The sequence below is a fragment of the Limulus polyphemus genome, unplaced genomic scaffold (assembly GCF_000517525.1).
Source record: "Limulus polyphemus unplaced genomic scaffold, Limulus_polyphemus-2.1.2 Scaffold20, whole genome shotgun sequence".
NCBI classification, from domain to species: domain Eukaryota; kingdom Metazoa; phylum Arthropoda; class Merostomata; order Xiphosura; family Limulidae; genus Limulus; species Limulus polyphemus.
The window spans coordinates 411,750-425,202 of record NW_013665630.1 but is presented as its reverse complement, the minus strand read 5'-3'; the positions used below and the strand labels follow the sequence as shown (position 1 = coordinate 425,202).

General features: G+C 33.6%; 1 protein-coding gene across 1 annotated transcript in view; it reads right to left on the bottom strand.

Moving 5' to 3' along the window:
* LOC106458123 overlaps positions 1–13,453 on the bottom strand; it is a 26,712-nt gene that overhangs the window by 11,974 nt on the left and 1,285 nt on the right. The window contains exons 2-3 of the mRNA XM_022384453.1: positions 10,794–10,921; positions 7,880–7,936 (exon numbers count right to left, since the gene is read on the bottom strand). Of these exons, the coding sequence (XP_022240161.1) occupies positions 7,880–7,936; positions 10,794–10,921 (185 nt within the window). The remainder of the gene's footprint in view (positions 1–7,879; positions 7,937–10,793; positions 10,922–13,453) is intronic.

Here is a 13,453-nt window from a genome sequence, read left to right as displayed (position 1 = left end):
CTTCCCTCTAGTCTTACACTGCTAAATTAGGGACGGCTAGCGCAGATAGCCCTCGAGTAGCTTCGCGCGAAATTGAACCCAAACAAATTTTATTTCTTTTGTTTTCTTTTTCTAGATTCCTTTACCTCATTTTGGATTGGATGAGTCACAACGGGTATGCGACGTCTGTCGTTCTACAGCCGAACTTGTTGGATTATCTCGTTCCCAGTATGTGGTAAGAATTCTCTTTTTTTAAATTTCTCTTACAGCTCTCAAAAGCAACAAACTTTTAGTTCATAAAAACTGAAAATGGATTGTTCTAGCCTACAGCAAAATAACTATTGTGATAATGGGCAAATTGATTAAATACTATAAAGTATATAAATATATTTTTCTGTAATGGCTGTTAAAATAATGATACTACGAAAATTTTGCACACAAATGTTATATTTCTTAAATAAATAAATATTTCTATGTAAGTGGACGAAATTCCTTTTTCTAATTAAAAGGACTTCCTATTACGATTTCGGGCATGTTAAGAAGACCTATCTTTAGTATTTATTTAGTCATCCCATAGAGCAGACACAGTAAAAACTACATACACAGCGATTTTATCTTTATTATTTATCTAGTTAAAAAGATCAGATTGCTGAGTGTAGAATTTAAAGGTAGAGTCCCTGTGTCTGGTCTATGTAGGTTCGGTCGACAAAAACTGGAAGTGGAAACATGGAATCCCAACATTTTTTATTTCCAAGAGGTTTTACTGAAGTAAATGTTTGATTCCTTTTAATATAAAGTTTTACATTAACGCATAAAATCTATCAGACATTTGTAATACATTAAAACTGTAAGATGTCGCTTGTACACCAACAGGGTTAGCTCTCACCCTAATATTTATTTGTAGCTACTTAACTGACAAAAGATAGGGTCACCGTGTCTGCATTGCGTGATAATTAGATAACTGATAAAGGTAAGATTAGTGTGTCTGGATTGTGTGATAGTTATATAACTGATAAAGGTAAGATCGCTGTGTCTGGATTGTGTGATAATCATATAACTGATAAAGGTAAGATTAGTGTGTCTGGATTGCGTGATAATTATATAACTGATAAAGGTAAGATTAGTGTGTCTGGATTGCGTGATAGTTATATAACTGATAAAGGTAATATTAGTATGTCTGGATTGTGTGATAGTTATATAACTGATAAAGGTAAGATTAGTGTGTCTGGATTGCGTGATTATCATATAACTGATAAAGGTAAGATTAGTGTGTCTGGATTGCGTGATTATCATATAACTGATAAAGGTAAGATTAGTGTGTCTGGATTGCGTGATAGTTATATAACTGATAAAGGTAAGATTAGTGTATCTGGATTGTGTGATAGTTATATAACTGATAAAGGTAAGATTAGTGTGTCTGGATTGCGTGATAGTTATATAACTGATAAAGGTAAGATTAGTGTGTCTGGATTGCGTGATAATTATATAACTGATAAGGTAAGGCCACTGAGTTTGCTCCGTGTGATAATTATATAACGATAAAGATAGGGTCACTGGATTTGCTCCGTGTGATAATTAGATAACTAATAAGGAAGGGCCACTGAGTTTGCTCCGTGTGATAATTATATAACGATAAAGATAGGGTCACTGGATTTGCTCCGTGTGATAATTAGATAACTAATAAAGGTCACTGTGTCTCCTTGATGCATCCTTTAGCCAGAACATTTTCTAATTAACACTGTAGATCATAAGTCAATGCTAGAACAGCTAATGCTAAACAGAAGTGAGATGTTGTTTAAGTTGTTTGTTAATATAATTAGCATCGCAACCACTACTGTGGCTGTTGTATAACCTAAAGAACCCTAGTAGCGAAAGGCCTCGTCGACAGTGAAAGTAGCAGATATATTATTATTCTGCACTCTTCCTTACCTTCTCGCAGAAGTTGTCATTAATAATTGCTTGTGTTTCCTGCACATTAAATTATTTTATGAGCGTGGTCCAACTGTCAATCCGCAGGCTGCATCGAGCCCCACGGCTGACAGCGTTGGTCTACGTACTATGAATCACACGTTAATGTTAAAGCTATTTATTATTATTATTTTTACGTACAATACAAATTTTAATAGGAAAGTATCATTATAGTTAGTGATATAAGTAATCAATTTCGGCCTTCTGATTCTTCCATCTTCTAGTCTGACCCTCTATATGTAAAAGGCTTAACCACCCTGCTTTTAATGACACTTATCTTTATATTTAACATCAGCCAAAATGCACTCACCTTAATCTTATTATCCCCTTGTGAAGTTAGGGATATGAGAATATGGACTCCGCCAGCCTCGATCATCTGGTACAAAAATAAAAGATCGATTTTATTATATCCTGAGATTGTGAAAGCTGGGTATGAAATAGCTACAAATGGCGAAAATAGGTTAGTTCTACGCATAGCATTGTATTTATTTCTAAGTTTTGTATTATTTGTCTTACCTTTCCCATTTCTGCAAGACTTTCTGTCATATCAGCAAGCCCCTTTGCGGCATCTTGTCTGTTAGACTGTTAGACAAAATAAGATTAACATTTACATTAAAAAAATTAAACATTTGTACCAATATTTTGGCATAATTTTGTTATGTAACTGTTACAAACAAATAGACATTTGTGCAATTTGATTAGCTTACAAGTTCAGAAATTGTATGAGATAAACAATAAAGATCAGATTGCTGAGTGTAGAATTTAAAGGTAGAGTCCCTGTGTCTGGTCTATGTAGCAACTAGATAAATAATAAAGATAGAATCGCTGTGTATGTAGTTTTTACTGTGTCTGCTCTATGCGATGACTAAATAAATACTGTAATGTCATTAGTCATTGTTTTATTGTACTCAACTAAAAGCATGCATTTTTACTTTACAGAAAGCTGTAAGTAGACTTCCCAAACTGTCCACCAGGGTATCCTCCTGGTCCGGAGTCACGGAAGATAAGATGCTGAATAAAATCCAAATAATTAGTCAAGTTTTGCACAAAAATTGTATTTAAATAGATGAAATCTAAAATCACTTCGACATTTATGACAATCAAGTTAAATCTGAACGCATCAGCAGATAAGAGTAACAACATCGGAGGCTAGACGCGGAATTCCTGTATTTTCTAATGCGTCTTTTGCCGTTCATATAACACATATTTTCGTTATTCTAAAAATACATTGTTTTTCATACAACTTTTGTATAGTTCATTAGAAGCATTTAAAAACAGATCTTTCCCTCACTGGGAGTGGCCTAGTAGTTAGTTATGGATCCAAGATTTCAAGGTTCGCGTCCCGTTGCGTTATAAAAGTAACAGTCAGATCCCAATATTCTATTAAAGTATTCAGAGTTCGTAGGCAGGTAGAGTGGGGTACTGTTAACTAGAATTACGGACGGCTAAGTAGATCCTTCCTTTAATTGTTGCCCCCCCCTCGGTGGCACAGCGGTATGTCTGAGGACTTACAACGCTAGAATCCGGGTTTCGATACACGTGGTGGGCAGAGCACAGATAGCCCGTTGTGTAGCTTTGTGCTTAACTTCAAACAAACAAACAAATCCTTTGATTGTTTACTATCTTTTGTTCATGCTATTTTATACGTTTCCTTTTCAAGAAAAAAGTTCTTCCCTTTTATTACTGGTGCTTTACTGGTTTACTCTTAGAATCGAGATTATATTTAGGAGGCTATTATGAAACTCGTGCCGTGAGCCTAAAAACATACAATATGTAGAAGATTGTTATCACAAATACAATAATGCATGAAATGTTTTATCGGTACCTGCATATTTATCCAATTAACTACTGATAAAGGAAAACAAAATTAAGTGTACAGTTCAGATGTTCTCGTGATATTACGTATTAATTTCTAAGAATTGGGAGTTATAAGACAAGTCTAGGGGGAATCGAACTCACCTGACTGTAATAGTAGGCGTACTTTTAGTGAACTACTATTGACATACATTGTTAATCAAATTGTGAATATAACTCTGTAAAAAATGTCGTAACATATTCATTTTGACTCCACCCTCACCCGTCAAATTATATCACACTATAAACCTTTCCAGCCACTTGTTGGGCTAATTTGTTTATAAAACTTACATTGCCGATAACCTGAGATTTAACTGTCGAGTATCATTTATGTCACATGATCACGTTAGACTTACTGTAGTATGGCTTTAATAGCTCCGATCTCCATCAAAAAATCATGGAATTGAATGTGGTGAGATATTCTATGAAGACCTTTCGCCAAAATAAATTGTGATATAAAGTCATTGTGTGTATTTAAAACAAAAAACTGGATTTTATCTAAATAGCTATCTTTCATTCATGCTATGACTGCCACAGTTATTTGTTATTTTAGAACCAGCTTAAGGTTTAGCGTTTTTTCACATGACTTCAGTTCCTAAGATGGTACACTGTCTGAAATATTTTTACGAGTGTCATCTATATTAAGAAGTCTAAGATCAAACTTTTTTACCTTTCAGTTTATAAACAGAGCTGCGAAAAAACAGTTGCGAGTCGAGCGCTTTAATTACCAAGCCCTTCTTGTTTTGTTTTTTCTGTATTATATTTAGCTGGCGAGTGATTGATTGTAAACTACTCAGCAGACACCAGATAGAGAAATATTTAGCATTTTGCAAGCTTTATTATTTTTGGATTTTTAGTGATTTTATGATAAACTTTTTACAGAAACTATTTATTTGCCAATATTTGTCTTAAACAAAATTTGTTATTATTATTTTTCAAATAAATTAAGCCAACAAATTTAAATTCAACACTGGGGATAGATATTGTAAAATAAAATGTTAATTCTATTGATAGAAATAAATTTTTTGTATAAAATTATGGAGTAGAACTAATGATATACAGAAAGTAAACTTCTACTCAGTTTTTTACACTCAAACAAAATAAAATATTGCGATGGTAATGAACAAGTGTCGTAAATATTTCGTTTAAGTTTAGAAAAACGTCTTAGATTATTTCAATTTAAAATTTTATCCGAGATATTAATTGTCCAAACAAAAACAAAAGCTTTGTTCTGTTGCTTGACTGTTTTTTTTTCTTTTTCTTCTCCATTTCGTCAATTTAGGTGCCACCGTTCATTTCCACATGTGGTTATAATTTTACAACAGAAAACGTTTTAATTTTTACAAGTCAGTGATGACATAAGTTGACACTTCATAATGGAGTTTGTTTGCCATAACTAAGACATAAATTTATCAAAATATTATCATAACCAACAACAGCAAAGCAAATAATGAAACGAAATTATTGAGAGAATGTTTTATCTACAAATGTGTGCACACTTATTATCATTTCACGAGATTTACACACAAAATATTCACTGATTTGCTATAGAAATTAACTTGCAATTATCGCAAAATACTCTTACAAGAAACTATTTCATAATTAGTAAACGAATAACATCGATCTTTCTTTAATAATAATATTTAGTGTGGTCATCTTTGACATCAATAACAGTTTGGCATCTTTGTGCCATTGTATTCTCCCAGTGTCTCTGGTATAATTTTACTCCATTTTTATTGAAGCTTTCTTTAGTGCAGATGGTACTTTTGTCAAGCATAGAGTCCAATACATCTTAGATTTGTTTTATGGGATTAGGGTCTGGACTTTGTGGCGGCCATTTCGTTCGCTGGAGATCTACTGAGCTTTCTTTGACAGTTAAACTCAACATTCCTTAAAAGTATGTTTGGGATCTCGAAATATGAAATTCTGTTCAATCAGCTTCTTTCCGGAGGGTATAGTATGATAGACTAATATACTGTAATATTTATGCTGATCCAAGATTCCATCAATTCTGTGAAGATAGCCAACAACGTTAACAGATATTGCACGCCAAACCATCATACAGCCTCCTGCATGCCTGACTGATTACACAAAGTATTTCTTGTGCAACCCCTCATTGAATCTTTGGCGAACATATACATGCTGGTTGGAACCAAACTGTTCAAATTAAGGCTCGTCCGTCCAAAGTATCTTTAATTTTTCTGAGGACCAGGATAAAAGTTCTTTCTTAAATGCTAGTTTTTTTGCTATGTTATCTTTACGTATTAAGGATTTTCTTGTTGTTTTTAAGACTAATTTTTTAAACTTTATCTGTTTGTGACTTTTTAATGTCATCGGCCAGATTTTTCACAGTTTTCCTTTGGTTATATAGGGAATTGATTTTTAGATCTTTAACATCTTTTTCATTGAACTTTTTTACGTCATTTCTTTTGTCTGATATTATTGCACTGGGTTTCTTTGTATCTGTTTAATGTATACTTCACAGTGCTTGGTGAACAGCCGAGGTCTTTTGTACTTTTTCTTAAACTCCAGCCAACCTCATGTAAGGATTTGACTCTGTCTCTTTCAAAGTGTGCATTTTCTCTCCGTTTTTATATCTTGATTGCAACAACACCATATTAGCTATATTGATCTATTTTTAAAAATCGATCTTATATACCTGGAGCTCCCTGAATTTGAAAATCTCGAATTTTTGTCAACAGTGGATTACACAGAAACCAAAGAAAATCATATGTGACAATCTTGCACTGTCTTGTATTAAGATAAGGCATCTGGAACAACTTATAAAAATGCACTGTACTTAATCATTTGTGGCTATGTTTTGCTTTTCTCTTAAAATTTTAGCTTAATTAAATGAGTAGTCGTGGATGCTTTTCCAACTTCTTAAACTACACTTGTTTTATTTCATAGGCACAACAAGCCAAAAATACAGAATCAGTGAAAAGTTATAATAAATTTGTACACTACTGTATTTAGATAATTATCAAAACTCATGCGTAAAATGTGAATTTTCCTTAGAATCTCACGATACAAAATATTTTACTTGTGTCGCCATCTAGTAACTGTTACGTTATTAAAAGTTATTATCCGGTTCCAACAATTATGTAATAGTCTAGCAAAAGGGTGAAAAATTATGGGACTTATGCTAAAAATACACAATATTGCCCGTGCATAGAGTTTCACCTACTAATCAAAATTAGATATAGACCCAATTGTAATTTTTCAAAATGATCGCAATTTTCAAGATGACCGCCATTTTGATATTATATTAATCTTTCCAGGTTCTATTTTTTTTTAAGAAAAAAAGCTCGAAGCTCTCCTTCCTTCGTCTTATTTCCAAGTCTTCACAAACACAGCTTCTCCTGATCTCTTGAAACGCTCCGCCAAGTTTGTATAACATCAAAAATCTATGCTTCTAATTTAAAACTCCATCCCAGTAAGTCCAAAATCATTCATATTTATGCGACTTGTAATTTTATTTCAGGAAGTGGGGTGAAGGAAAACAACAGTTTCTGACTGCCCCTGATTATCTTTCAAACCCCTTCGGGGTCTCACCTAAATAACTACCACGGATCGGATTTTTTTTAACGAAAGTTAAAAATGACGGTGTTGACAATATAACTGTGATAAAGCAAAGTAACTATAAAAAGCTAAACTATTGAAAACCTACAGAAAAGTATTTTACCATGAAAACCGTACACCGCAATAATTAGTACAAATTTGGCTTAACAATATCGGGGACAAAACATAACCATTTAATATGAGATTTATTTGCCAAACATTACAAATCTAGTTGACCATTAAACATACATTTTTTCACTTTTTTCTTTAACGAATTGACTCTTAGTTTTTAACACGTCCTAAGTACATTTAGTCAGTTACTTTCCTAAATTGATTCTAAAATAACTATGGCATCATTTTGTAGTGTATGATTTAGCTTTTTACGTTTTCCCTGCAATATTTTGATCATACGTACAACTTTAAGGTTTAATTTTTTAATGTAATATATGAATCTGTTAAGCTGTTACAACTTACTATTAATTATAAGTATCTTAAACGATAACTTAAACAAATGTACCTCATTGTCTTTCATCCTAAAGGTCATAAACAGTCTCGAAAGAACTGAAGGACTGCTCTGTGAAGAGATAATATTGTATTAGTAACAACAACGATAACAAACAGAACAATCTAATCTTCAATTCGTTGTACAGTTCGTTTATTGGAGCGCTTATAATATACGTTATTTGTCATTAAAATGCGTTTCAAAGTGTATTAAAGTTTTTTTATCTTTAGCATACCTTCGTGAGACCCATTTATAGTGATTTTTGGTTTGTTTGCTTGTTTTATAGCAAAGCCACATTGGGCTATGTTCCACCACGAGGAATCGAACACTGGATTTTAGCGTTGAAAATCCACAAACTTACCACTGTCCCACCGAAGGATGTCGTTTTTTGCATGTTTAGAATACAATTACTCAGTTGGATTGGATTAAATTATATCATAATTTATGGGGGGAAAAGTTTTAGAACAAGAAGTTGTGTTTTCACGAAATTTATACTCAGTGTCTCAGATTGCGAGTCGAGCGCCTTATCCACCTGGCCGGGCCTTCAATCTGTGATACGAATTTGTTTTGAAGCTCATACATGATGATACAAGTAATCTGATACCATTTTAAACACTTCACAAATTTCATGTTTTTCTCGACTCATGACTTCAGTTACCTCACTCTTCTAGTCCTCATTGAGTTTCTAAAAGAATTAATTTATTAATCTATTAAATCCAAAATTTTAATCTTTAAACATTGAGTTACAATATGAATCGAACGTTAAGCCGTATCCCTCTCGTAATAACTCTTGCTTGGCTCGGAAATGAAAAAAATGGAATTTTCAACCTGAGTGGCACATCATGCGCACGTAGGATGAAAGGTTTGTTAGAGACCCCTAGGATTACGATGTAATTGTCGATGGGTCTGAACTCTTAGCTAGAGGGAAGGCAACCAGCCAGCAGCATCGACCGCCACAAGGGGTCTGCTTTGAATTGGACAATGAGATTGACTATAACTTTCATAAAGCACCAATGTGCTCAGTGGGTTCACTTCTCGAATCTCGGACCTTTCGATTTTGAGTCTGACACGCTAACCACTAGAATAAGTTTTACCTGCTAGGATCAAAAAGTGTTTTGAATTTTTTGACATTTTTTTTAACTTGGATGTGTTTATATAATTTTAACAAATAAAAATATATCCAAGTGAGTCTTCTAAAATGTTGGATAGAAATCTGGGTTGAATGTTTATGATAAAAATATATTATTTGGATATTAATTCCATGATATAAAGCGAAGCAAATTATAGTTAATGTTATTTCAAGCAGATGGCGGCCGAAGCGTGTATTCGCTACGGCCGCCCATCCGTTTTTAAAACTTGATTAGACTATTATTACTCAACTAAAATATAGCTCTTCAGAATCAGTTTTATTATAGTGTCCCGAAATAGAAACACCAAAATATCATTAAGTTTGTTTGTTTTAGTGCAAAGCTACACAATAGAATATCTGCGTTCTGTCCACCTAGAGGAATCGAACCCCAGGTTTTAGGGCTTCGTGTCCGTAAACATACCGATAACTCATTGGGTGACAGGAAGATAAAATGAATACAGAAAATAGTGTATATTATAAAAATTGTATACATTGTATAAATAATAGAATATTATCAAATACCATGCGCTTCGTATTTCGCCACAATTCAAAAAGTCGCGTAACGAAATAGCTGATTTACTTACGAAATAATTCATCAAAACAAATAGACCAATACAGGAGCTTAAATTAAAACGTAAAATAGAATGACTAAAAGCAATTAATTAGAACACGTAATAATAATTTTTCTCCAAACATTTAACACTAATGAGCAATGGGTTCAAGATAAACAAACTTACAGAGTCGTTGTATTTGTAAGATAGTTTATTAACCAACAAAAGTAACCGTTAACCACAATAAGGATTCGAATAAATACACCATTCCCGTTTCAATGTCTATTATTATTATTATTACTACGTGTTTTATATTTGATTTGCAATAAAAAGAATTGTATACGCAAGGTTTTTGAGGTTATATATTTAGTTTCCATAAAATTCTCTTATAAATTTGGCTTTTTTTGTTTCTCTCTTAATTCTATCGTTTGAAAAACAGTTGAAACTATACGAGTCAAGTTACAATTAAATGTTTTAGCATCAAATAAAACTCATAATCATTGACTAGTGGCTCCACTTTTTGCCATCCCCTCTGACACAGCGGTATGTCTGCGGACTTACAAAGGCTAGAATCCGGGTTTCGATACTCGTGGTGAGCAGTGCACAGATAGCCCATTGTGTAGCTTTGTGCGTAACGTCAAACAAACAAACAAACTCCACGTTTTGTTTTACTCTTTCTCTGCATAATTCTTGGTATAAACAATGAGTTCCTGGTGTTTATTTTACTAGGAATTTATAACCTACTCTTTTATATATATATATATATATATATATGTCTCTATCTCAAATAGAAAAGTTATGTACAGAATGAAATACATTTGACTGTTCTGTGAAATGCGTAAAAAATATTCAGTTGTCTTGATAGTTTTTTAGGTGTTGTCCTTTAAATGCAATAACTTACAAAGCGCGTGATTATAACGCTACGATTATTAGTTTGACGAAGTGTATTTCTCTGTTCACTTATAAAGAAAGCTGTGGAATTACACAAGAGCATGTCAAACTTTTCAATGAGTCTTCGAATTCTGAAATGTAGCCTCAACTGTCCAGAACGATTGAATTAAATTTTATTTAATTAAACACATGCCCATTTCAAACTATCATCACATCTTGAAAAGTTTTATTTGTTTTATAACAAATTCATTTAATAAACAATAAAGTGTGAAATTTCAATGTGTAAATACTTAACCTATCACTAGATGTCGGTAGCTATTTTGTTTTACTTATGAGAACAAAGGACTGGTCTGTTTACCTTTGTGATAAGTGTCTGAGCCTCTGGTGTATCCGCCAGAAGAGACAGAGCACGTGCTGCCAGAAGCGCCACGACACCAGGTGTATTCAACAATCTCACAAATGTATCCAAAGCGCCCTCTTTTAAGGCTGAAAAACATAAAATGCATCATTATAATATATCACTGGATGAATAAATATTTACTTCGTTCTCTTAGTCTATTGAAGTCAAGCTACGAGTATATCAAATTTTTGTCTTTACGTAGAGTCACTTTATTTTACAGTTCCAAGGGTGTAAAGATGAACATCTAAACACCCATTGTAATATTTTTCTCAATTTGTAATTCAGAGATATTTATTAAAATCTGAGATATTCTGTTGGTCTAAAGCATTCGTGTTCAACTTCGAAATATAACACGTGAACAAAATGAATAAACACCCAGCTTTTTAGTTCTTTGAACAACGCATTCCAAGTGAAGTCGTGTACAGGGCCAAACAAACGTGTATAAAAATTACATTCTTATAATCGGTTAAACGTGTAATATTCGTTTTTGGTTTCCGATTCATCACAAAACGGGATCGATTTCTTTAAAGATTATATGCAAACCGGCTAAAATACGACATTTATTAAAGTGAGCCGATATTTATCTTTACCAAGAACGGAAGAGGCGCCATTTCTTTGAAATATTTGAAAATAATCATATCTATGAGTAACAATTAGTTCAGTTTATTCATTTTAAATTAAATTAATTAATTCGATTACATTATCCGAAACTGACGAAAAAGGCCAGGCATGGCCAGGTGGTTAGGGCACTCTACTCGCAATCTGCAGATCACGAATTCGAATCACCGTCCCACCAAACATGCTCGGCCTTTCAGCCGTGGGGGCATTATAATTTGACGGTCAATCCCACTATTCTTTGGTAAAAAGAGTAGCCCAAGTGTTGGCGGTGGGTGGTGATGACTAGCTGCCTTTCCTGTAGTCTTACACTGATAAGCTAGGCACGGCTAGCGCAGATAGCCCTCGTGTAGCTTTGCGCGAAATTCAAAATAAACAAACTGACGAAAAAATAGTTAATCAAATATTCTCTAGAGATAGAAGTATCGCAACAACTTTTCTGTTTTGAAATTTTAATTTAAACCAACATGTACAGTTCCTTAAGCCCATGTATATAAAACTTGTGGTATTTACGTCGGCACCAATGTGGTGACTAATAAAATATACCAGTAGTTAACGCTATGAACAGTATGTGGTATTCTCATGTGCACTAATTTCCCTTCAGGTAATCGTATATAAAAGGAGTCTCAACAAAAAATTTAAACTGAATTCTAACCGAGTTTAGAGTAAGAAAGATACTAGAAATAATGTAACTCACAGTAAAAACTCTTAAATTCTATCAAAATTTACAAGTGCACAAGACGAAAGACAACGTTTTACTCTCTCAAAAAAAGCCCAAGAACTTGCTAACTTTAGACTTTTATTTGTTAAACTTAGAACTTAAACTCCACTTAAATAAGGGAGAGAGAATTTGATCTTACCAGAGAGATAACGACAGTGAGACTAACTTACAGAGCTCAGTATTATATGTACAAATATATAATTTCATCGCTTCTAGTACGTTTGCTCTATCTACATCATTATTGGTCATGTCAATAGAAAAATAAAAGATGATATATCATTAAGGAGCCCCTCGGTGACTCAGCTGTAAGTTTATGGACGTATAACGCTCAAAATCACAGATAGCCCATTATGTAGCTTTGAGCTTAAACACAACAAATGATCTCAAGGTATCATTTGACCTGCCAGTGGAAAAGACCTCTAAACACCTTTACATTGCGTGTTTCATTTTATAAGAATCTTCCACGCGAGAAAGCGCACGTGATGACCCAGAACACACAGAATATTAGGTAACAACAACGGGAGGAACTTGATCCCATTCCTTAATCAATAAACTACTTTTAAACCTACATATACTTGCACACACGTTTTTTTGTTGTTTTTTTTTAATTTCAGATGGACTTTAAAAATTCATTTTACTAAATATAGGCGATAGAAGACACTTTGTATGCCTGCATAATACTAGTCAATGGTTTCTAATGTTTAATGAGCAGCATTAGATATAATGAACGAAAACAAAATACCATTTGGCTGCACAAAATGATACTGGGCAAGCCCGGCGCTAGTTGTTTTGTTGCGCTAGGTTAATATTTAAATTTACTTTCCCACTTCATTTTATACCTTCAATTGTGTAACAAAATAATTAAGTATATTTAGCAGTCTATACCCCTTTTCTTACGTTTGTTTTATTACTGAGACTTACTTGTGTCGCAAATAAGGTACTTTAGGAAAGCGTGTGCAGCTGAAACGGAACAATTCATAATAATTTTCGCAAGGAAAGATCATCCTTATTTCTAATTCTTAAGCCTGTGGCTTTGAAATAGTAGTGAGTCTTATGGTCGCAGGTTTAATCCCCGTTACCGAACATGCTCGCCCTATCAGCCGTGGGGGTGTAATAATGTGACGGTCAATCCCACTATTAGTTGGTAATAGAGTAGCCCAAAAGTTGGCGGTGGGTGGTGTTGAGTAGCTGCTAAATTAGGAACGGCTAGCGCAAATAGCCCTCGTGTATCTTTGCGCGAAATTCAAATCACACAGAGAAAACATTTGTAAGCATGATTAAT